The 25,573-nt window shown below is 39.4% G+C and overlaps 1 protein-coding gene across 4 annotated transcripts; it reads left to right on the forward strand.

The window, feature by feature from the left end:
• On the forward strand, positions 1-25,345 carry LOC134364683 (zinc finger protein 420-like). 4 transcript variants are annotated; one of them, XM_063080734.1, is made up of 4 exons: positions 1-76; positions 3,412-3,470; positions 19,394-19,520; positions 21,644-25,345. In XM_063080734.1, the coding sequence occupies exons 2-4, from the start codon at positions 3,414-3,416 to the stop codon at positions 24,703-24,705; spliced, it is 3,246 nt and encodes a 1,081-aa protein (XP_062936804.1). In that variant the 5' UTR covers positions 1-76; positions 3,412-3,413; the 3' UTR covers positions 24,706-25,345. The 4 variants fall into 4 exon arrangements, with proteins under 4 accessions (XP_062936804.1, XP_062936802.1, XP_062936806.1 ...); XM_063080732.1 differs by lacking the exon at positions 1-76 and adding an exon at positions 85-350; XM_063080736.1 differs by lacking the exon at positions 1-76 and adding an exon at positions 367-521.
• The last annotated feature ends 228 nt before the right edge of the window (positions 25,346-25,573 follow it).

Raw genomic sequence — 25,573 nt, forward strand, 5'->3', positions numbered from 1 at the left:
TGTTTGGAAATTCCAGACGCGGCCGTTTTCCTCACGCTGCTCCTCAGATTTTGGGGTTGGATTGTGCGTCCTGATGGTGGGTGCGAGGGTGAAAAAGGAGCCCGGCGGGCCTCGGAGGCCCTGAAGAGTGGGACGGTGTCCCGGCACTTGGGGGCAGAAGAGCCACGGGCCTCGGGCGGTCGGGGCCTGATGTGCGGCGCGAGCGCGGACCTGGGCCAGGCCAGGGAAGGGGCGCCCGGGCTGAGATTTCCAGATGGTTCTGTCAGAGGATGGCGCTGCCGGGTGTGCAGAAGCCGGTTCCACATGTCCCAGGATGGGGGCTCAGGTCCCAGATGGCAATGGGAACGTGGGTGTGTGTGTGTGAAGACAGCAAGCCTGGGAGGTGTGGGGAGGTCACGTTCCAGCTCCGCCATCAGGAACCTGGTACCGACCTATGGGACGTTCATTTCACCATCTGTACCGTGAGCGTGTGGACGTTAGTGTGATGCCCCAGATCCCAGAGGTGAATCTGGGATTGTGAGGTGTGTGCAGAATGTCACTCTGTGGCTGCTGTGGTCGTGGGTGTCTCGGTGTCTCTTCAGGAGGTCACGTTTCTGGTCCCTCCTGCCATTTGCAGCCGGCCTGCTGGTTTGAATTTACAGAAGTTGATACACAACCTTGTTTCCAAGACAGTGGCTTCTAGGAAGGAGATTGGGGCACTGAATGTTGGTCCCATTTTCTTTGGAGTGAAGGAGGGGACAAACTTTGAAGGACGGTGTCCTGTGAATAGGAATCCCACCTGGGGGAGCATCATTGTAGAAGGAACCCTCTCAGTACTGCTTCAGTCCTAGAAAGGTGAAGATCCCATCTTTGCACAGTCTAAACAGTGATTGTGTCTAGTGCTTACAGCGCACCGTAGTTGGTGATGATACATCACTCAGTAGCTGTCTGAGATTGGATGGTATCAAAAGGTTGGGGCCAACTGTCAGAAGGGAGAAGTGAATTAGACTGAGAAAGAGAGGCAAGGACCCAGGAGGTGTTACTTATTGAAGGGGGTTTGAAGGTGTCTGTGGGGTGCAGGAATAACCTGTCCCAGCTGAGAGGATCTGTCTGCAGTGCTCTCTGAACACACTCCCATTCCTTCAATCTTCCCTCATTGTTCCCAGTGTCTGAGCTCTCAAACCCAGCCTATGGCCAAATTTGGCATCTAGAGATGTGCTTATGGTTCTCTATTTTCATTGTCCTTTTCTGGTCATTCAGGAATGGTTTTCCCCATATTTCTGCCTTGTAAGAAAAGTGAAAATAATTGGATATGAGGAAATGTGACTTGCTCAGGGTTACATGATTTGTTGATATTAGACATCCTGACTTTCTGGGTAGCATTTTCCATTTTGCCACATTTAAGTCAAAACAAGTTTTTGTTCATTTTTGAGATTATTTTTGTAATGCTGAAGTCAACTTAGAGCAAACATTGCTGTAACATACATTGCCTTAAACATCTCTATCCTTTTTTAACTCCAGTACTTTCTTTGGATTATGTCACCTCAAAGGGTAAATAATGTATTTCCCACGTAATGTCGGTAAACTATTCTATAAAATCAGAACTTTTGCAGGAATATATTGGGGGCAATTTTACATGATTGAAATGGGAAAATTAGATTGCACTTCCCTTCTACTCAAAACCAATTTCTTAAACGTAATTAAAATGCTTGTGTGCTTCAAAAAGTTCATGGAAAGATTTTTATTCTCTTTTCATTCTCTTTTTCCCCAAACTTTTTTTTTTTTAAAGATGACCAGTAATATGTTCTTAACCCTTGACTTGGTGTTGTCAGAACCACGGTCACCCAGTGAGCAAACTGGCCATCTGTATATGGGATCCAAACCTGTGGCCTTGGTATTATAAGCACTGCACTCTCCCGAGTGAGCCACAGGCAGGCCCTTTTCCCCAAACTTTTGAAAGTACCCTGGTACAGTGCATTACTCACTTATAAGGAACACCCTTTTTATGTTGTATGTTTTTAGAGTAAACAACTTGTATGTGATGTAAAAAACAATACAAAACAAAATTTATAGCTTACTTTACTGATGTGCAAATAATTGTTTTTTATTATTTACATAGCCTCTATTAGAGCTAGAAACTTCACTGAAATACATGTGGTTAACATTCATTGTGATTTTTCAAAACTTCTTCCTGTAGTTGTGAAGGTATATTGAATGTATTTGACTTGTAATTTAAGACTTTCTCCCCCACATAATTTGGTTAAATATGTTTGAGTTTGGGGGACTTAGATGTATCATTCAATATTTGCTTTGTAAGAAACAGGTCAAACCTCAATGGCTTAAAAAACCCAGCCATCTTATTTTATTTATTTATTTATTGTTTTTGAAGTTCTATGGATTCACATCTTGGGGTGCATTTAGCTGGCAAGTTCTCATTCTAGTGTTCCCTTGATTACAAATGTGGATTTAGTCACCTGGTACCTTGACTGAGGCTGTTTGGTTAAAGATGGCTACACTCACATGTCCTGTGGTTTGTGCTGACGCTTGGATGGGCCCTGTGTCTCCCCAGCCTTCTTCACAGTATGACTGTGTTTCAGAGGCAAGCACCAATGGCCAGTACTTTTCAAATCTATGTTTGCAGGACATTTTCTAATGGGCCAGTGTCCAAAGCAGGTCCTATGACAGAGACTAGTTTATTGTCAGTGCATGCTCTATGAGGGCTTGGGTACAGGAAGTTCAGTGTACCAGAAGAAATATAGATTATGTGTATTTTGTTTACCTGTGTAATCATGGGCAACATGTGCTGGGTTACAAGATGCACACTATCCAGATATTTAGGTATGTAAAAGGAAGATGTGTTGTAATGGAAACACTTTTTTTGGAGTCATGTGTGAACCTAATATATTAATAGGGTAACAGTTAATACAGCCAAATGATTTCTACAACACTGATTCGAGTGATGTCATAATGTGTTTTCTTTGGTTTAAGGTATTAAGTTATATGTTTAGGTAATATCGATTCATGCTAAGTCAGTAGGCTATGTATGTTTTCATTGACCCCAAAATAAATTGTGTGTGTAATGTGTAGCTATTAATGTACTTGTAGCTGCATCTTTTTTTTTTTTGTCCTTTTTTGTGACTGCGCTCAGCCAGTGAGCAAACCGGCCATCCCTATATAGGATCCGAACCCGTGGCGGGAGCGCTGCTGTGCTCCCAGCGCCACACTCTCCCGAGTGAGCCACGGGGTCGGCCCTGTAGCTGCATCTTTAATGGGGTGTTGTTGCCTCTTATTGAGGCATGAAGGACTGTTCTCTCACAGGAAGGCTTTTTGTTTATTTGTCTTTTTCAGTTAATAAGTAGTTTTGGGAAGGAGAATCTAGAGCCAAGCCACAACCGTACTCTCCTTAATCCACTCCATTCTCTTTTCTCCCAGCTATGCTGCCAGAGTGTGCTATGGGTTTACAAGAGCAACAAAAGATGAATAAATCTCTGGTAAGTTTTTTGGTTATTTATTACTCAGTCTTTTTTTGTTGTATTATGTGAGCTTTATGGCATGCATAAATCAAAATTGAAAAAGTACAGGTAAAACTCAACTGGAAAGAAATGTACATTCATAAGATAAAGTTGGCATGTAGATATAGACGTTTGTAAGACTGCAGAGTTATCTAAATTGTATAAAAATTTTTCTCTGGTCTTTGCGATGTCATGGAAAAAAGGCAGACACCTTGTTTACATGACTGGAGTGGAACCTGAGAAGAGAATCTGCCAAATTCTCTTGGGATGTGAGGAGTTGGTGGCACCAAATTCTGAAACACCATCAATATTAGAAAGTTTTTCACTGCTCACCTGGAAGTAAACATTTCTTACCTTGTGCAGTGGAAATGGTTACCTAGTTCTAAGGTACAATTGCTCAGTAAGCTTTTTATAAAGTTTCTAAAATAAATTTAGTTCCAGATGGCTTTGGAAGACTACTAGAGTCACAGGAAAACTTAGAATGATAACCTAAGTTATCGTCAAATCCAATGACTATTTTCTATTCTTTTTCTAGCTTGAGTCTTCTGCTACATTTTGAACTACTGTTCATGATATTCTCCTGGAGATTCCTCTGTGTTAGTTTATTAATTTTTCTCATGACTGCACTGATGGTTTTTGCTGTTTTCTCCTGAGTTCTTCTACTTTCTTCTTTATAACATAGCTTATCGCAGTGCTTCATCCTGTGCCCTGTTCTTCTCATGTGAAATTCTTTCTCACTGAATCAGTCCTCTGCATTTTGCACTCTTCTTTCTCTCCAGGTTGTGCTTCTTCCCTAGTCTTTTGATCATAGGTTGAATGCTGTTGAATGCTTGCTTGTAGCTATTCAAAGTGCACATCAAGGGACTGGCTTGTCAGCTTAGTTGTTTAGATCATGGTGTTTTAACACCAAGGTCAAGGGTTCAGATCTCTGCACCAGCCACCTGCCAGGAAAAATAATGTCACCTAAGGTCAACAAATCTAAAATTAAAACCATTTCCCCTTCTTCTCTTACATGGGTTATCACTACCACCCCACCACTGACACAAGCCACCAAAATGCGATTTCGCCTGGACTCCTCACTGTTTCTTGGGCCTAATTTATCTTGTGTTACTTCCTGCAACTTTTGTTTTTTTGGTTTTTTCATTTTGTTCTAATTTCTATGTACATTGCTAGTATAGGGGGAGATGTTTGTACTCATAAAGACTATAACTTTGTTCTGCCGGAAATATCATTCTTGTGAAAACCTGAAGGTAATGTTTGCTGGGCTATGAGATTCAATCCCTGGTGACCTATGCTTCTAGCCAGCACCTGTGGAGCTCCAGCATCCTTAGGAGTCCATGGAGAGAAAGCTTTCAGGAGTGACTGGGATGTGTTTGAACAACGGTCAGTAAAAAGACATGAAATAATAAAAACAGAAAGTACAAATTTTTATAATGTCTACCTTTTGCTTCTATACATTTACATCAGTGATTCTATTTGTAGTTTTTATTAATATACAGTTATCTGTTTGTAGTTCAATAAGACCAATCATGTTTTTAAACTTCCTTACAGATTGTGTTTTATTCTAGCTGCAAGAATTCTTGTTATCTCCACTCAGATACCAAAGCATCTCTTCCAGTGTATTCTCTTAGTCAAGCACATCACTAAGACCAGCCTTGATTCAAGGGGAAGGCAATTAGGTTCCACCTGTCAATAAGAGGAGTAGCAAGACTTTGCAGCACTGTTGAGTAGACCACTGTCTGATCTCTGACCATACATTTCTACTGCATGCAAAAATATACTTTGCCCCTCTCAAGAGCCCTTGAAATATTCTACCACTGTGCAGTTGGCAAAAAGCCAAACTAAACAAGCTCCAGGGTCCTGTCATCTTTTTAACACACATCCAGCTTACAGTAAACAGACAGGCATGACCATGTGTGCACTTTTCTTCAGACAGGGTTGGTGAGAAGGGGCAGCACCCTGAGGGCAGTTGTCTGAGTAATTACATATTCCTGTCAGGCACCTGCTTTAGTATTTTATTAGGGCCTAGTCCTGGTCCCTGGAAAGGATGCTTTGTGCCTCTTCACTGCATCCTCTAGGCTCTCACCATTCTGTCAATATCTCTTTTCCTTGAATGGCTGGGTTTGCAGTTGACTGTCTTTCTTTACGTATTTTTGGTTATTATATGTTAGGGGATCGAACATCCTTCTTTTTTTACATTTTTCTGACTCTGGCCTTTTGATAAAGGAAATTTTCTGGTGTATTCACTGCCATAAAAACAGGTTTCCATTGTGCTAAAATCCATTAGACCAATGCTACCCTCAAACATTCTGAGTCAGGTCCATTGTTCTCTGACCTCCCCTTCTCTCCGAGGTGGCTGTTTCCTTAGAAGTTTTATTGTTTACTATGCACATGTGTCAGATCCAATGGTACTTAGAAAGCTAGAAATATTTTTGGTCTTTTGTCTTTTTTGGAAAACAATGGATTTGATCCTTACCATAAAACAGTTTGAAAATATTTTTCTTGGAAAAATGGATGGAAAGATAATTTTATTTCAAACTCAGCACGTCCTAACTCCTTCATATTTTCTCTAAATTCTGTTTGAAAATTGAACATCCTTCTTTATTTTCTCACTGACAGAGAGAGGGGGCCAGGTAGCACTTTTCCTTTTGTTCCCAAAAGTCTCTTTTTTTGCACACCCTGAGATGGTGACATATCCATTCCATTTTCCATGTCATGGGAGGTGGTAGTGTGGCCCACATCCTTCAGTGTTCCATTTATTTCTAGTAATATAATTTGTCTTGAAGATTCTTTTGCTGGTATCGATATTTCCACTTAAGCTTTTCACAATTTGTGTTGCTATGGTAGATATGTTTTCACTATTTTACTTTTAGTCTGTTTCTTTGTATTTCAAGTGTAGTTCTCTGAACAACATATTGTTGGATCTTACTTTTGTATCAAATCTGACAGTCTTTAACTTAAGTAGAATATTTAATGCAATTCCACTTGAACTAATCATTGTTAAGTATGCCATTTTGCTATTTTCTATTTGTATTTGCCTCAACTGCCTTTTAATCCTCTGCTTTTTATTTTCTAACTTTTTATCAATTATTTAATTTTTAAACAGTATTTTATTTTGGTTTATCTATTGGCTTTTAAAAGAATTTGTTTACAATTTTGGCAAAAAGCGTATAGCATAAAATTTGCCATTTGAATCATTTCTTAAACTTTATGTAGTTTTAAGTATATTGACACTGTTGTGCAGGAGATATCCACATGTTTTTTATCTTGGAAAATTGAAACTCTGTATCCATTAAATGGCAACGGCCAATTTACCCCTTTTCCCAGCCTTTGGCAACCACCATTCTACTTTGTGTTTCTTTAAATTTGACTCCTATCAGTGGGACCATACAATACTTGTCATTTTGTGACTGTCTTATTTCACTTTTCATCATGTCCTCAAGGTTCCATGTTAAAGCATATGTCAAGATTACCTTTCTTAAGGTTGGATATTATTTCTTTGTATTTGTATACCACATTTTATTTATCCATTCATTCATGGCTGGACATTTGGGTTTCTTACTCCTCTTAACTCTGTGAGTAATACTGCTCTGAACACAGGTATGGAGATATCTTTTTGAGATTTTGCTTTTAATTATTTTGGATATATATACAAAACTTGGATTTATGAATCATATGGTAATTCTATTTGTAATTTTTTGAGAAGTCACTGTACTATTTCTTTTTTAATAGGGGTTGCATCATTTTATATACTCATATAAAGTGTACAGAGTTTCCAATTTTGCCAATACTTTTTGTTTTCTATTAGGTGTGAAATGATATTTTATTGTGGTTTTGCATTTCTCTAGTGATTAATTATGTTAAGCATCTTTCCATGAGCTTGGTAGACATTGGTATATCATCTTTGTAGAAATGTCTGTTGAAGACCTTTGCTTATTTTTTAATCAGACTATTTGTTTAGTTTTTTAGTTGTAGGCATTTTTAAAATGTAGGCATTTACAAAATGGATTCTTGATGCTAATTTCTTATGAGGTAGATGATTTTGAACTTCCTTTTTTCTTTTTTGAGTTGCTAATGTTAATAGTATTGTGTTTTTTGTCTTAAATTTCACTTGGTCATTCCTGGGGTATAGAAAAGTGATTGACTTTTGTATTTTAATGTTGTATCCTGCAATCTTGGTGTATCAGTAATTAATTCCAGGAAGTTTTCCATTTACTTTCTCGGATATTTTACACAGATAATCATATCATCGGCAACTAATGACAATTTTATTTATTTATTTCCCAATCTGTAAATATTTTATTTTATTTCCTTGCATTATTACACTACCCAGTACTTTTAGTATGATGTTGATGGAGTGATGAGAGGATACGTTCTTTGTTTCTGATTATCTGGGAAAGCTTTGAGATTCTTACCATTAAGGATGATGTTAGGTGCAGTTTACTGTAGATAATCTTTATCAAGTTTTGATGTTCCCCTCTATTCCTAGTTTAAAAGAGAATTTTTATGATTAATGGATGCAGTATTTTTTCAAATGCTTTTTGTGCATCTATTGATGTGATTGTGTGATTTTTTGCTTTTTCTTGTTAGTGTTTTTATGTTATAGATTACGTTAATTGATGTTCCTATGTTGAACCACCCTTGCCTGCTTGGGATAAATACCACTTGGTCATGGTGTGTAATTCTCTTTAGACATTGTTGGATTAGTTTTGCTAATATTTTATTGAGCTTATTTGCATGTATGTTCATGAGAGAAAACAGTTTGTAGTTTTCTATTCTTGTAATATCTTTGGTTTTGGTACTAAGGTAATGCTGTCCTCCTACAATGATCTCGGAAGTACTTCATCTTCTATTCTCTGCAATATATTGTAGGAAGGTGGTATATTTTCTTTCTTAAATGTTGGCTTCCGTTCTCCTGTAAACACATGAATGCCAGGTGCTTCCTGTTTTGAATGTTATTATTTGTTTATTCAATACTCATAATAGATACAGGCCTATTCACATTGTGTATTTGGGTGTGTGTGAGTTTTGGTAAACTGTCTTTTAAGGAATTGGTCCATTTCATGTAGGATGTCAAATGTGTGCAGAGTTATTCATTGTGTTTATTAGTTGTTTAATGTCCGTAGGATGTGTATTGATGTCATTCATTTCTGATAATAGTAATTTCTGTCTTGTGTTCACTATCTTTTTAGTTAGCCTGGCTATAGGCTTATCAATTTTATTGATCTTTTTAAAGAATCAGTTTTTTAGATGTTTATTTTTTCTCAAGATTTTCCTTTTCAATTTTATTTCTGTTCTAGTTTGTATTTATTTTCTTCTGCTTCCTTTCAACATAATTAGCTCTTTGGTGTCATTTTCTCTTTTTTTTTCCTTCCAGTGTCTGTCTAGTATGGGAATCAAAATCCTTGACCTTGGCGTTACAAGGTGGTGCTCTAACCAACTGAGATAACTGATCAGCCCCATTTTCACTTTCATTTATTAAAAATATTTTAAATTTTTCTTCTGGGTTTTTTTTTTGTGGTCTTTTTTTTTTTTTTTTTTTTTTTTTAGCCCATGTATTAGCGTGTGTTGTTTAGTCCCACTCTATTTGAGGATCTTGTAGTCATTGCCCTGTTACTGATTTCCAGTTCAATTCTTTTGTGGTCTGAGAACACATATTGTATGGTTTCTACTATTTTAATTTTCCTAAAGTGTGTTATGTGAATCTGAATATGGTCTTAGTGATTTTTTTATATGAGTTCGAGAAGAATGTCTATTCTGTTGTTGTTGGAAGAAGTAGTCTGTAGATATCCATTATATCCAGATCATGTCATTGAGTTTAACTATGTCTTTTATGGTTTTCTGTCTGCCGTATTGGTTCATTTTTGATACAGAGTGTTGAAATCTCCAGTTTTGATGGTGGATTCTTCTATTTCTCCTTGAAGTTCTATTAGGTTTGGTGTCACATAGTTTGATGATCTCTTGTAAGGCACGTACACATTAAGAATTATCCTCTGGGAGAAGTAACCCCTATATTATGATGTAATGCCACTCTTTCTTCCCCTCTATACTCCATTTAAATATAAAGTGTTTCTGCAGATTCTGTACTTTTTAAACTTTCAGCCTCAGGTTCATTCACTCTGATGTCTTCAGATAACATGGAAATTTTGATACTTTTCAAATCTTTATTGTCAGCTTAACTTTCTTGAATGCTGGAATTGTACATCCAATTGCCACCTGGACATTTCCAGAGATATTTCAAGTATTATGTATTCAAGTCTGTTTCACTTTTGCTCTTTATATTTTTCTCCCATTTTTCAAACTTTGCTTTGCAGTTCCAGGACATAACTAGCTATGCTTATGTAGATAGTCTGAGAGTAAAACTCTCCTTTTAAAATTCTGCACAGCAAATTACTACCACATTCTTTTTCTGCTTTTTCATTACCTCTTTCTTTTTGATAGTGTTAAGTCTCTCTTCTGTGTGCTTATTTCTCTATGTTGTAATGTAGTTGGTTTTCTGTAAACTTGTTTTCCTTTTCCCTCTGACTCTCCCTAAAAGCCTTTTCCATTCTCCTTGTAGTGGATGATGATTAAAATACAAATAAAGTTATGTACTTACAGAACCATGTTATTTGCTCCCCGTGGTTTAGAAAGTTGCAGTAGACACAAGCAATCCTTTGGCACATAGGAAGGAAATTTTGGAATGACTTTTTAATGTACTTTTAATTCCTGACCCGCGGGATATTCAATGCAGACCCTGGAGGGGGGAGTGGGAATTGGATGGGACAAGAGACACGAGAAATGGAGACAAGACAGTATTCTGATCAAGTCTCGTTTATTAGCCGGAAGGTCATAGCTTATATAGACAGCAGGAGGGAATCAGCAGATAAGGAAGTATGCAGATGTTTTCTGGGAGAAATCACAGGGCAAATCTTTCCAGGAAATGCAACATTTCTCAGCTATCTAAAGCAAAGCAGCAGTGATCTACGCCTATGGCTGTGCAAGCAGTAAGAAGGAGAAAAAGGAGGAAAGGTCACAGCATTTATATCTTTAGTGTCAGAGGGCTATTGGCAGGTCTTCTTGACCCGGGGCAGGCTATGACCGGGTTCTTTGGCTCCAGACAGGTCCCCCTTTTTTATTTTTTCAAGCCAAGAGATCCTCTCGGGAACTGTGCCTGTCTTAGGTTGGGGCAACCCATCCTGAGTACGGTACCCATCATAGAAATGGGTTGCCATTAATGGCAGCCTTTTGTTTAGGGTGGTGCGGGGGACTTACCCTCTTACCCGTCTTTGGCTATCCAGTTCAGCACACAGAGGCAGCATTTGTTAAGGTGAATGTGGTGGTATATAGGCACCACTTTGTTCTTGCATCTCAAGGCGTTGATAATGGACCTGTATAGGTCTTGCCTGAATAGCCTCAATTTGTTGTTTAACAAAGGCTGTGACTTTATTAAGTAAAAAGGGCCCCAAAGAAAGCAAAAGAAGCAAGCCCACAAGCGGCCCTAAAAAGGGTAAGAGATAAGGCAGGAATCCATTAAGCCCAGTCCAAAGGGGGGTTTCTGCCAGTTGTTTTCTTCTCTTTTCTAAGTCGTCTTGCAGTTGTTTGATATGGTCTCGAACTATCCCGGATTTGTTGGCATAGAAGCAGCATCTTTCCTGTAGGGCTAAACAAACACCTCCTTGGTCTGCAGTTAGTAAATCGAGACTTCTTCTGTTTTGTAAGACTACTTCTGCCAGGGAATCTAATTGGTCTTGGAGGTCCTGTATAGTTTGGGAAAGGGCTTGTACATCCGAAATCAGCTGGGTAGACAATTTTGTATATTAAGATAGAGAATGGGTGAGACTGGCAGTTCCAGTAGCAACTGCTGCAGAAATTCCCAAACCAGCAAGTAAAGGAATAAACTGTACAGCCCTTTTAGATCTTCCAGCTATATGCTCAAAAGTAGGGACAGGGACGGGTTCGCTCCCAGATATAACATCTACATCAGGCAGAAGGAGAGCCAAAACACATAACCCTGTCCAGTTAGTGGGTAATTGGGTATAAGCTTCATTGCTACCGCAGACAAAAACTGAACTGTTATGGAAACACAAGGAAGTAGAAATGTTGATAAATGACTGACAATTTGCAAATGTAGCAAACCCAACATCGACCTCAAAACTATTACTAACTGAAGGGGAAATGAAACAAGTAGCATTATAAAACTGTAAAGGTTGTACCTGCAAAGGGAAAGTTAATGAACACTGATGACCATCAGAATAATTAAAAGACAAAGCGGGAAAAGCAACAGGGACAGGCTGTCCTACTATCAGACAGAGCGAACAATTTTGAGCAAGGTCAGGATTGGTGGCATTAAGCAACTTATGAATTGCATAAAGAAGGTTGGAGGTCTGAGGATCAAGCCCTAAATCACCCCTGTTCTTGGGCAGGGCCAGGGGGTGATAGGTAAGTTGAGGAAACAAAATGTCATGCATTTCTTGAATTTTTGTTTCCACTTTTAGAATTCTAGTTTGGTCTTGAGGGCCTCCTCCATCAGATATGTGAACGAGGGGAGTGGTGGACCAACAAACAGGTTGACCTACTGAACCTGTACAAGAGGCTTGGGCATACTTGAGGCAAGCCCAACAGCAGAAGGGGGACCTGCAAGATCCAATCCAAAAGTCCCCGCATAATTTTTAATCAGGGTGGCTGTGAAGTATGTTTGGTTTCCAGAAATGCACAATTGGTATGAAGAATAACAAGTGCTATGCATAGATTCAGCAAACGTGCTGCAAGGACATGGCTTAAGGCTATCACCACTGCTGGCTATGAACTTAGGTTTCTCAACACAACTATAAGTGGGAGATGATGAGGACAAATAAGCTGAATGGGTGTCACAATCTACTACAGATATGTATGATATAGGAGGACTAGAAACGGTCCCACCCTTGCAATCACATGGTTTTCCGTACTGTTTGTTCACCAATTGGTGAGCGAGTCCAGGATCTCCAAAGCCAGACTGGACCTTGGGCAGTTGACCAGACAAACCAACAATCAAGAAGAAAATGCTGGTTGCCATGACCCCTGTGGAAAAGAAAAGAAAAAGGCATTCTCAGGGATCTACTGAATCCCTGGCTGAGAGGTTATGATCAACTTGTTTAACCAGCCATTCTGGAAGCCATCTGGCCAAGTTATGAGTGCGAGAAAAAACACAGACTGAACCTCTACCCCAGATCAAAACTGGATCTGGGCCATTCCAGGAGTTATCTAGGGGGTCCTTCCATTTGACCATGGCAAATTGTGATTGGGACTCAGAATGCCAAAAACGGTCAGCTGCTGATTTGCTGTTGACATCAAGATTTTAAAAATTAAGGATGAAAAGGGCATGACTTAGTAAATTCCTGGGGGAGCCTCTTATGGGGTACCATTCCCCCTTTTTTATTTTTTCAAGGCAAGTTTTTAGAGATAAGTGGGCTCTTTCAACAATTCCTTGGCCTGGAGGGTTATAGGGAATGCCTGTAATATGTTGAATTTGTAATCTAGCACAAAAATCTTGGAAAGCCTTGGAGGTATAGCCAGGGCCATTGTCCGTTTTAATCTGTTTTGGGATTGCCAGGATTGAAAAACAATGTAGCAAATGAGCAATAACATGTTTGGTTGCTTCTCCTGTCTGTAAAGTGGCAAGCAAAAACCCACTGTAGGTGTCTATGGACACGTGAACATATTTTAGATTACCAAATTCTGATAAATGAGTAACATCCATTTGCCAAAGCATATTTGGGACAAGTCCTCGAGGATTAACTCCCAAATGGGGAACAGGCAAGAGTGTAACACAGGAAGGACACTGTTTAACTATCTGTCTAGCTTGTTCTCTAGTGATTTGAAACATTAACCTAAGTGTGTGAGCATTAATATGATGAAGGGAGTGAGTAGTTTGTGCCTGTGTAACAGGATCAGCGGTAATGGTGGCCACTGTTTTAGTGGCCGCATCAGCCAATTTGTTTCCCATGGCGAGAGGGCCTGGGATGTTGGAATGTGCTCTATCATGACCTATAAAAAAGGGCAAACGTCTTTGTTGAATCAGTTTTTGGCATTGCAAAAAAACTCAGTGGCAGTGGAGGTATGTTTGATTTGGGGAACTGTTTCTAAAAGGGGGATAGAATTGGCTAAATAGGCACTATCAGTATAAAGATTGAGGGCCTGATTTGGGAAGGTTAAAAAAACCTGAATAACAGCTTGTAACTCCACAAGTTGGGCAGAAGTATAACAAGTATAAAGCGGACTGTGTGATTATTAATGGTATAAGCTGCAGTCCCTGTGGATGAACCATCAGTAAAAACCAAAAGGGCATTTGTTACCGGCGAGTTACGAGTAACTCGGGGAAAAACAAAAGTGTGTAAGTTACAAAACTGAATAAGTTTATTGGATGGATAATGATTGTCTATTGTGCCTTCATAAGAGGCACAAGCCACTACCCAAGTATCAGAATTTTTAAAAGCCAGTGGACCTGTTGTTGGGTGTAGGGCTGGATTAATTTGTGTGGTTCAAGCCCAAAGTACTTTCTACTATTTTCTCGACCTAATATAATTAAATCTGCAACAGCATCAAAGTAAGAAAGCAAGGCTTTTTTTGGTGATGAAGGTAAATGAACCCACATAATAGGGTTGTTCTGCCAAAATAGCCCAGTAGGGACAAGAGCCGTATTGAATATAATAAACGTTAAGGGTTGGGTATAATCCAAGTAAGAGACAAATTGAGCTGCAATAGCATTTTCTACTTTTTGTAATGTAGTCAGTGCTTCTGGAGAGAGAGATCTGGAAGATTTAGGGTCAGGATTTCCTTTTAAAATATCAAATAAGGGCTTTAGGTCTCCAGTAGTAAGTTTTAAATATGGATGGAGCCGATTTATATTGCCTAAAAGTTTTTGAAAATCATTAAGGGTTTGTAATTGATCTGTGCAGATGGAAGCCTTTTGGTTAGTAATTTTGCGTCCCATCATATGAAAACCCAAAAAAGTGTAGGGATCATGAAACTGTATCTTTTCTGGAGCTATTTGTAAACCTGCTAAAGCTAGTTGCTTTTCAAGCTGGATAAAACATTGTAAAACCCTGTCTTTTGAATCACCAGCAAGTAAAATGTCATCCATATAGTGTATAATGTACATATCTTTCCACAGATCTCTGATTGGTTGGATGACTGCAGCCACAAATTTTTGGCATAATGTAGGACTATTGGCCATTCCTTGGGGCAGGATCCGCCATTGGTATCATTTCATGGGTTCCTTAAAATTTATGGAGGGGAGACTAAAAGCAAAACGTTTTTGGTCACTAGCATGTAGGGGAATGGTGAAAAAGCAATCTTTGAGGTCTGTAGCAATTTTAAAAGAGCCTGAAGAAATTGCCACTGGGGATGGCAAGCCAGGTTGCAAAGCACCCATAACTACCATTGTGGCATTAACAGCTCTTAGGTCCTGAAGCAGTCTCCATTTTCCAGATTTTTTTCTAATAACAAATATAGGAGTATTCCAGGGGGAGTTACTCTCAACAATGTGTCCTGCCAGTAACTGTTCCTGTACTAACTGTTGGGTAACACATAATTTTTCCGAGGTTAATGGCCACTGATCAACCCAAATGGGCTCACTTGACTTCCAAGTTATAGGATCAGCATGCCTTTGGGGTACAAGCTTGTCAATGGCTGAAATCAAAAATTTCCAAGGCCCTGTTTATTAAGTTGGCCAGTTGCCTGAATGGGTTGTAAAATACCTTGTTCCTGTTTTCCTAAACCTTTGCCTGGACTATATCCTTGAGCCAGCATTTGTGCTGTAACTATTTCATTAGGGCTGCACATTATTATTTTCATTTGTGAGAGCAGATCCCTGCCCCAAAGATTGACAGGCAAGTAAGGGATGACATTCGGTTGAATAAGACCTGAATTATTTTCCTTATCTGTCCATGTAAGAAATTTAGAACTCTGCTTAGGATTGCGGTTTTGTCTAATTCCCTTTAGATTGGTTAAGGTATCACAAAGGGGCCAAGTGGCAGGCCAGTCCTCTTGTCTAATGATTGTAACATCAGCCCCAGTATCTATTAGGCCAGTGAATTGTTTACCATCCAACCATAAGGTAAGAGAGGGTTTTTGACGGGAAATCTGTTGGACCCAGTAAGCATCTGAGGATCCAAAATTACCTGTACCTCTCACAATATTTTGGGCTTTATTATTTGTTTTAACTAGAGGAAGTAGGATAAGCTGGGCTACTCTTTCTCCTTGTGGAATCGTGACAATGTCAGTAGTTGCTTTGGCCAGAAGCTTAATTTCTCCAGTAAAATCATTATCAATTACTCCGGGAAAAATTTGTAGCCCTTTGAATATTGAACAGCCGCGACCTAGGACAAGTCCAAAAGTACCAGGGGGCAATGGACCAAAGACTCCTGTATTTAAAATTTGAGGTCCCATTTCAGAAGTTAATACTGTGCAGGAGGTGGAAGAGAGGTCCAGTCCTGTGCTCTCTGGGGTTGCTCTAGTGAGGTTTGAAACGGATTGTTGTTGGCTGGGACAAACTTGATAGCCCCACTTTGGTTTGGGGCCTGGGGCTGGCCCCTTTTCCCGTTTCCCTGAGGGGGTGGTAAGGGATTTCCCTGAGCATCAGTTTTGGATCTACATTCATTTGCCCAATGTTTTCCTCTTTTACATCGTGGGCAAAGTCCAGGAGGCTTGGTGACTATGGCTTTTGTCTGGTATTCCTGACAGTTTTTAGCAAAATGGCCAGGCTTGCCACATTTAAAGCAACCTTTATTATTTTGGCCTTTATTAGCGAAAAAATCCTTTACTGTTTGTCCACTGAGGGCTGTGGCCATGGCTAGACCTTGTTGATAAGAGGGGCCAATGTCCGAGCAAAGATGAATATATCCTTGAAGGTCAGTTTTATTTTTGTGGGGCCTAATGGCCATCTGGCATGCAGGATTAGCATTTTCAAAAGACAATTGTTTTATATAATCAAGATTCGCATCCGCATTGCCTAACAACCTATCTGCTGTTGTCATTAGCCAGTTAACAAAATCTGAAAAAGGCTCTTCAGGCCCTTGTTTTACTCCTGTAAGCAAAGCGCTTGAATTCCCCTTAGCTGGGAGCCTTCTCCAGGCCTTTAAAGCGGCTGTTTGAATTTGGGAAAATAGACCTGGGTCATAGTTTTTTTGTTCCTCAATACTAGAATAGTCACCGGAGCCGGTCAACATATCAAGACCCCAATCTTTATCAGCCTGAAGGTTTTTTCTAGCAATGTCTTTGCAGTTTTCAAAAAATTCGGACTTCCAGAGTAAGTAATCACCCTCCGAGAGTGTGGCTCTGACAAGGGTGTTCCAATCTATAGGAGTGAGCCAGCTTTCAGCCACAGATTCTAATATAGGAAGGGTATAAGGCGCTGTGGGCCCATATTGGGAAATGGCGCCTTTTAGCTCTTTGATAACATTAAATCCTAGCCTGTCATGTTTGTGGGTAATTCGTCCCACGTTTTTCACAGATTCAGATACTGGGAAGGCCTCAAATTGGTCAAAAAGACTTTGATCTACATGAATGGGAGCTCTTTCTGTGGCGGGGGCTAACTTGTTGTTTAATGGAGGGCAATAGCCAGTCGCTTTAGTTTGACATGTCGTATTCTTATGTTTTGTTTGTAATTCTTGAAGTTTGGTCATTAAGACCTAGAGCTTTTCCTCTAAGAGAATTTGTTTTCCTAATTGTTGAACTTTTGACTCTAAATATTTTAAAGGATCTGATACCATCACCACCGTGGGAGCGGAGGGCAAATTGTAAGGGGGAGGGCATGACAAGGGCTGAGCCAAAAATGCATCATATGATGCATGGTATTCATCGGCCTGTGTCCAGATCGCCCCAGTCAACTCCTGAGGGATCAGGATTCTGTGCCTCCTTATCATCCTGGAATTTTAATAGTGGATAATTTTAGATCTCTTAGGTATGGCTCCGGCTGCCATGACCTCCTCACTCTCATCTTTTAGGGAGATTAGATCTACGTCCTCCCTAGGCGGTGGAGAGGGATTTCGGAGGTCAGTCTTGGAACTGGCTTTTAATATTTTTTTCAGTTTGGGCCACAGTTTCTGAAACTTCTGGGGATTTTTCCCCATGCTGAATCATGTCCCTGATTAAATTCCAATAGGAAAAGGCAGTAACGGGGACCTTTTCTGGCCCGAAAGTCTCATAGAAATCCTGTAAAGCGTCTCCAACTCGAGACCACTTTTTATAATTAATAGTCCCTTCTTCTGGGAACCAAGGACAAAGATTCCACACAAAATCAAAAAATCTTAATAGGTCACTTGTTTTAACCTTTACTCCTCGTGTCTTTAAAGCTTTTTGTAACTGTCTTATGTAGACATCATGACAACTTAAATCTTGTCCCATTATCGGGCGCGCTTACTCACCTTATCCTGACGCAGCAGGTTCCCGTGGCAGACCAAGGTTTTACTCTTTCATTTTCAGTGGTCGACCCTCCAATGCGCCGTCTTCCTCACGGTGTCCCCTGTATCCAGTGCCCCACGTTGGGCACCAAAAATGTCCCGACCCACGGGATATTCAACGCAGACCCTGGAGGGGTGAGTGGGAATTGGATGGGACAAGAGATGCGAGAAATGGAGACAAGACAGTATTCTGATCAAGTCTCATTTATTAGCCAGAAGGTCATAGCTTATATAGACAGCAGGAGGGAATCAGCAGATAAGGAAGTATGCAGATGTTTTCTGGGAGAAATCACAGGGCAAATCTTTCCAGGAAATGGAACATTTCTCAGCTATCTAAAGCAAAGCAGCGGTGATCTACGCCTATGGCTGTGCAAGCAGTAAGAAGGAGAAAAAGGAGGAAAGGTCACAGCATTTATATCTTTAGTGTCAGAGGGCTATTGGCAGGTCTTCATGACCCTGGGCAGGCTATGACTGGGCTCTTTGGCTCCGGACAGTGTTAAGTCTCTCTTCTGTGTGCTTATTTCTCTATGTTGTAATGTAGTTGGTTTTCTATAAACTTGTTTTCCTTTTCCCTCTCACTCTCCCTAAAAGCCTTTTCCATTCTCCTTGTAGTGGATGATGATTAAAATACAAATAAAGTCATGTACTTACAGAACCATGTTATTTGCTCCCTGTGGTTTAGAAAGTTGCAGTGTACACCCTGGTGTAGACACAAGCAATCCTTTGGCACATAGGAAGGAAATTTTGGAATGACTTTTTAATGTACTTTTAATTCATAAGTAGGTAAAAATCAACGATAACTACATAAAATGTTTTGCTGTTTGAAATAAGTCCCATATTTAAATGCAGAAACATTCTATAATTAGTTGCTTCAATATTGTTCCCTTTTGCTGCCCAAGATCATTTACTCAGACACGGTGCTGCTATGTGTAGTTCCACTAATGTGGGGTGTGTTCATTGTGTTCTTGTGACTGGCCTTTTCCTATTGCCTAATATTCATGAGACCAAGCAGTTTACAAGGAAGAGTTTACCATCTTTGGCATTTCAGTGAAGTGCAAACTGAATACAAAACAAAACTATATTTTCTATTTCTTATGCCAGTCTATATTGAATTTGTGTTTAAATTTCATCATCAAACACAGTATTTCAGGTGTGCATTTATACTTATATCTTCATGCCTGTTTATACTCTCCTTGGAAAAGAAAAATTTTATTCACGCTTCTATCACTAGCAACAAGAATATTTCTTAAGGTATAAACTAAGTTTTGTAATATCATTTTTATTAATTGATATCTTATTACAGTACCAGGATATTTGTCCTTTGAATTTTCTTCCTCCCATTCTGTGGAGCACAGCAAAGTGTCATCTTAAATAAGACACACATGACACATGACACATGCACACACAGAGGTGTGAACTCCCAGATTTCTATCATGTGACTCAGAAATGTTGAATTGAGTTGAGGGCGATGTGTCATTCCAGGAGTTGGTATCATTTGAGGATGTGGCTGTGGACTTCACCTGGGAGGAGTGGCAGGACCTGAATGATGCTCAGAGGACTTTGTACAGGGATGTGATGCTGGAGACCTACAGCAACCTGGTGTCACTGAGTGAGTAAACTCCCCAGTAACTTTCAGGAGAAATGTTTCTTTTCATTCATAACTATAGGAACCATTTATAGGGTTTCATGGTATTTTGGTAAGATTACATTTTTTGAAAACATGCTCTCTCTCATGAGGTTCAAATTGGCCTCTTTATTGCACAACATGTGAAGGTGAGCTTTTGCCATTCTTCCAAGGATCAGACTTAGCAGTTTTACAAAGTCCTACATTACTTCTCATTAACATAACACTGTATTAACAAAGCTGAGGTGATTGTCAAGTTAGAAAAAGGAGCAGAGCCATGGACAATAGAAGAATGCCCAAACCAGGTCCTGCAATATTTGTCAGCACATACAGTGCAGAAGCCAAGAAAAGTAAAGCCCATTAGATGTTGGCAGTGTTCAGCTGTTTATAGCAATTTCCTCTGCAAGTCCCAGACTTGAGGATGGCTCACCTGCAATCCTGTATTACATAATGTCCAAGGTGGGGTGTCGTATGTACATCCCAATTTTTTTTTTGTCCTTTTCGTGAGTGGGACTCAGGCAGTGAGTGCACCGGCCATTCCTATATAGGATCTGAACCCGCGGCGGGAGCGTTGCCTCGCTCCCAGCGCTGCACTCTCCCAAGTGCGCCACGGGCTCGGCCCTACATCCCAATATTTTATTTGGCTGAATCTGTTTTGTATGTACCCATATTCTAATTCCTAAATTTCTCTTGTTTGACATTTATTTTTATTTGCTTTCTTAACATTTTCAGTTGTGCTTGTTCTTCAATTCTCATGTACATTTTTTTCATACTGTATCGGGTTTCTGTTGTTTCTGACAGAATAGCTGCAACTGGGTAATTTATAAAGAAAAAATCTTTTTTCTTACAAGTCTGTTCTGGAGGCTCAGCATTCCAAGTTCAAGGGGTTGCATCTGGGGAGGGCCTTTGTTCTGGTGAGGACTTTTCACAGAGTCCCAAAGTGGTGCAGGGTATCACATAGCAATTCACTAAGAAAATAGGAAAAGAGGTACAGCAGTGAGCCTTGTACCACCACGTCAAAAATCATGAAGCTGAGGAGAACCCTGCATGGGAGAATGGAAAGCATGGTCCTTGACTTTGAGGGAAAACTAGGAGATTCTGCATACCAAGGTTATGTGAACTAAGGGTTCCATGTTGAGGGGATAAGATTGTTGATTGGGAGTGGAGTTCAAACTTAGCATTTTTCTGTTTCATTTGTGGAAATCATTTAGAAAAACAACCAAAATGAGAAATGTGCAGGAGACAAATATAGAAGACCTCCAATACTTCACTGCACAAAACAGATCTTTCTCAAGAAATAAATTATCAAGTGGTGGTCCATGTACCAGAAATTGGTAATAGAATACAAGTTGACTTGAGAAGGAGTCAAAGAACATATTTGAAAGATGATGGGAACAGCCTTGGATGCAGAACCAAATATTTTAGAACAGAAAGGGGTGTCTAGGCTGGAGAACTGATTTTCCTTTATTCTAATGGTTTATGAGAAGCAGAGGAAGTCAGGTTAAATGAACAACTTGGAAGAAGCTGTTTTTATCTATGGTGGAGGAAAGGATATTTTATTCTTTGGGAAACTTCCACATTCCTATAGCCATTCTCTGTGGGAGAAGTGTACAGCATATAAACATAAATGCAAAATCCTTATCCTCAGTGATGTTCCTGCATATGTGATAAAAAATTGGCTCACTTCTGTAACCGACAGTAGCTGATGATGGAAAATCTAGTCATGTTCATTGTGAAATAATGAGAGCAGCAGGAGACATCCATTGTTGTAAAAATGAGAGAGAAATTGGTGTAAAGAAATGAAAGATGTTTAGTTGAAAACTACGAGTAGAGAGAAAATAAAAATTCTTAACAAATATTTAGTCCTAAATTAAAATTTAAAAATGAACAAAGAAGGAAAAACCTTGACATAACACTAGAAAATATATTAGTATACTATTAGTTGTCAGTAAGAAAAAATTTCATAAACACATGAAACCAACATACATTATTGATTTTTTTATATAATCTTTGTTACTAGGATTGGAAAGCACTTCTGTACCTTTAATGCACAATCAATGAGATATGCGTATGTGTGGTTTATTATTAGTTACTTTTTCTCATTTCAGATTTCCAGATAGATGATGACCTTGAGGAGAAGAACCAAGAAAGTCATGGTAGATGCTTGCAGCAAATTTTAGTCAACAACAGCAACACATCAGCTGAGGAGAGAGTCGTGTTAGGAAAATCATTTTATTTGAGTTCATATCTTGTTTTAAATATGATTATAAATAATGGAAAGTATTCAGGAAAGGGACATGAGGAGTTATACATATGTCAGAATGCAATTCTTCCTAGAGTGCCTGATGAGATGCCTGCTGGAGAGAAACCTGATGACCATCATATAACTGAAAAATTGCCCAGACATCATGAGCATCTTAGTCAGCATCCCAATATCCAAACTGGGAAGCAGCTTTTAGAATACAGTGGAAAAGGGAAATCCTCTAACAGAGAGCCAACAATATTTACACATAAAAAGGTTCATATCGATGAGACCACCTGTAAGTATAATAAATATGGGAAAGAATGTAGTAAGGCAGCTGTCATTGTCCAAGAAATAAATCACATAGAAAGGAAAACTTTTCAATGTGATATATGTGAGAAAATGTTCTGTAAAAAGTCTGAACTCACTCAACATCAGATTATGCACACAGGAGAGAAACGCTTTAAATATGCTGAATGTGAGAAAACTTTTATTAAGAAATTATACCTTACCTCACATCAGAGAACACCTATACAGGAGAAGCTTTATGGTTGCAATGAACAGGAGAAAATTTTTTGTCAGAAGTCAGACCTTGCAATGCATCAGAGAACTCACACAGGAGAAATGTACTATGGAAGTATTAAATGTGGAAAAAGCTTCTGTAAGAATTCACTCAGCCATCCTGAGAGAATTCACACAGGTGAAATACCAGATGGATGTAATGAATGTAAAAAATCTTCCTGCCATGAGTCTGCACTCTCTGTATGTCAGAGAGTTCACACAAGTGAGAAACCATGTAAAGAATATGAAAAAGCCTTTTACAGTAATAAATGTGGTAAAAACTTTCCAGAAAAGTCACACTGCAGCAGTCATTCGAGAATTTGCACAGGTGAGAAACCATGTGAATGTAAGGAATGTGGAAAAACTTTTAACCAAAAGTCAAGCCTGAGCATTCATTCCAGAACTCACAGAGGTGAGAAACCATATGAATGTAAGGAAAGCAGAGAAGCTCTTAACCAAAAGTCAGATTTCAGTGGTAATGAAATAATTCACACACATGAGAAACCATATGAATGTACAGAATGTGGAAAAACTTTTAGCCAAAACTTATACTTAAGTATTCATCACAGAACTCAAACAGGTGAGAAACCATACAAATCTAGAGAATGTGGAAAAACTTTTAACCAGAAGTCACACATCAGCATACATCAGAGAACTCACATGGCTGAGAAACCATATGAATGCAAAGAATGTGGAAAAGCTTTTAGTGGAAAGTCATATTTCACCATTCATCAGAGAACTCACATGGCTGAGAAACCATATGAATGCAAAGAATGTGGAAAAGCTTTTAACTACAAGGTAAGCCTCAGCATTCATCAGAGAACTCACACAGGTGAGAAACCATATGAATGTATAGAATGTGGAAAAACTTTTAACCAAAAATCAAACCTCTGCATGCATCAGAAAATTCACACAGGTGAGAAACCATACGAATGTAAAGAATGTGGAAAAACTTTTATCCGAAAGTCACACCTCTGCAGGCATCAGAAAATTCACACAGGTGAGAAACCATATGAATGTAAAGACTGTGGAAAAGCTTTTAACCGAAAGTCAAAGCTCAGCATTCATCAGAGAAGTCACACAGGTGAGAAACCATATGAATGTAAAGACTGTGGAAAAGCTTTTAGCCAGAAGTCACAGCTCAGCATTCATCAGAGAAGTCACACAGGTGAGAGACCATATGAATGCGAAGACTGTGGAAAAGCTTTTAGCCGGAAGTCACATCTCAGCATTCATCAGAGAACTCACACAGGTGAGAGACCATATGAATGCAAAGACTGTGGAAAAGCTTTTTGCCGGAAGTCACAGCTCAGCATTCATCAGAGAAGTCACACAGGTGAGAGACCATATGAATGTAAAGAATGTGGAAAAGCTTTTAGCCAGAAGTCACAGCTCAGTGTTCATCAGAGAAGTCACACAGGTGAGAAACCATATGAATGTAAAGACTGTGGAAAAGCTTTTAGCCAGAAGTCACAGCTCAGCATTCATCAGAGAAGTCACACAGGTGAGAAATCATATGAATGCAAAGACTGTGGGAAAGCTTTTACCTACAAGTCAGAGATCAGGAAGCATGAGAGAATTCACACAGGTGAGAAACCTTATGAATGTAAAGACTGTGGAAAAGCATTTAGGGAAAAGTCAAGCCTCATCATTCATCATAGAATTCACACGGGTGAGAAACCATATGTATGTAGAGAATGTGGAAAAACTTTTAAACAAAAGTCACACCTTAGCAGGCATCAGAGAAGTCACACAGGTGAGAAACCACATGAATGTAAAGACTGTGGAAAAGCCTTTAGGGAAAAGTCAAGCCTCAGCATTCATCAGAGAAATCACACAGGTGAGAAACCATATGAATGTAAAGACTGTGGGAAAGCTTTTACTTATAAATCAGACATCAGGAAGCATGAGAGAATTCACACAGGTGAGAAACCATATGAATGTGGAGAATGTGGAAAAACTTTTAACCAAAAGTCAAGCCTCAGCATTCATCAGAGAAACCACACAGGTGAGAAACCATATGAATGTACAGAATGTGGAAAAGCTTTTAAACAAAAGTCATGCCTCAGAATTCATCAGAGAAATCACACAGGTGAGAAACCATATGAATGTACTGAATGTGGAAAAACATTTATACAAAAGTCACACCTTAGCAGGCATCAGAGAAGTCAAACAGGTGAGAAACCATGTGTATGTAGAGAATGTGGAAAAACTTTTAACCAACAGTCGAGCCTCAGCAATCATCAGAGAATTCACACTGGTGAGAAACGATATGAATGTAGAGAATGTGGGAAAACTTTTAATCGAAAGTCACACCTTAGCAGGCATCAGAGAATTCACACTGGTGAGAAACCATGTGAACATTAAGAATATGGAAAAGATTGTAGTGAAAAGTTATACTTCAGCATTCATCAGATAAGTCACAGAAGTGGGAAATAATCTGAATGTAAAGACTATGGGAAAGCATTTTCCCACAAATCAGACACCAGGAAGCATGAGAGAATTCACACTTGTGAGAAGTGATAAGAATGTAGAGAATGTGGAAAAACTTTTTAGTCAGAAGTCACACCGTATCAAGCACCAGAGAATTCACATAGTTGAGAAACCATAAGAACATGAAGAATGTGGAAAAGCTTTTAGCAAAAAGTCATACTTCAGCATTGATGGAGTTTGGATGGGTTGTCCCCTTCAAAACTCATGTGGCAATTTGATCCCCATTGTCGCAGTGTTGGAAACTGATTGAGTCATGCAGGCAGATTCCTCATGAATGGATTAATGTTCTCCCTGGCGGGGGGAGTAATGATGGAGTTCTTGCTCTATGAGTTACTATGAGAGCTTGTTAAAAGGACCCTGCCACCTCCTGTCTCTCTTGCTTCCTCTCGCCATGTGATCTGCTCATACCCACTGGTAGCCTGCCACTTTCTGCCATGAGTAGAAGCAGCCTGAGGCCTGTGCCAGATGCAACTGTCCCAGAATTGTAAGTCAAATAAATTTCCATTATAAATTACCCAGTCTCAGGTATTTCTGTCATAGCATTACAAAATGGACTAAAACAAGCATTCGTCAGAGAATGCACGCAGGTGAGAAACCACATGAATGTAAAGAATGTAGGAAAACTTTTAATCAAAATTCACACCTTAGCAGGCTTCAGAAAATTCAGACAGGTGAGAAACCACGTGAACATTAAGAATGTGGCAAAGCTTTTAGCAAAGTCATACTTCAGCATTCATCAGAG

Source organism: Cynocephalus volans, chromosome 16 (assembly GCF_027409185.1).
Source record: "Cynocephalus volans isolate mCynVol1 chromosome 16, mCynVol1.pri, whole genome shotgun sequence".
Taxonomy (NCBI): domain Eukaryota; kingdom Metazoa; phylum Chordata; class Mammalia; order Dermoptera; family Cynocephalidae; genus Cynocephalus; species Cynocephalus volans.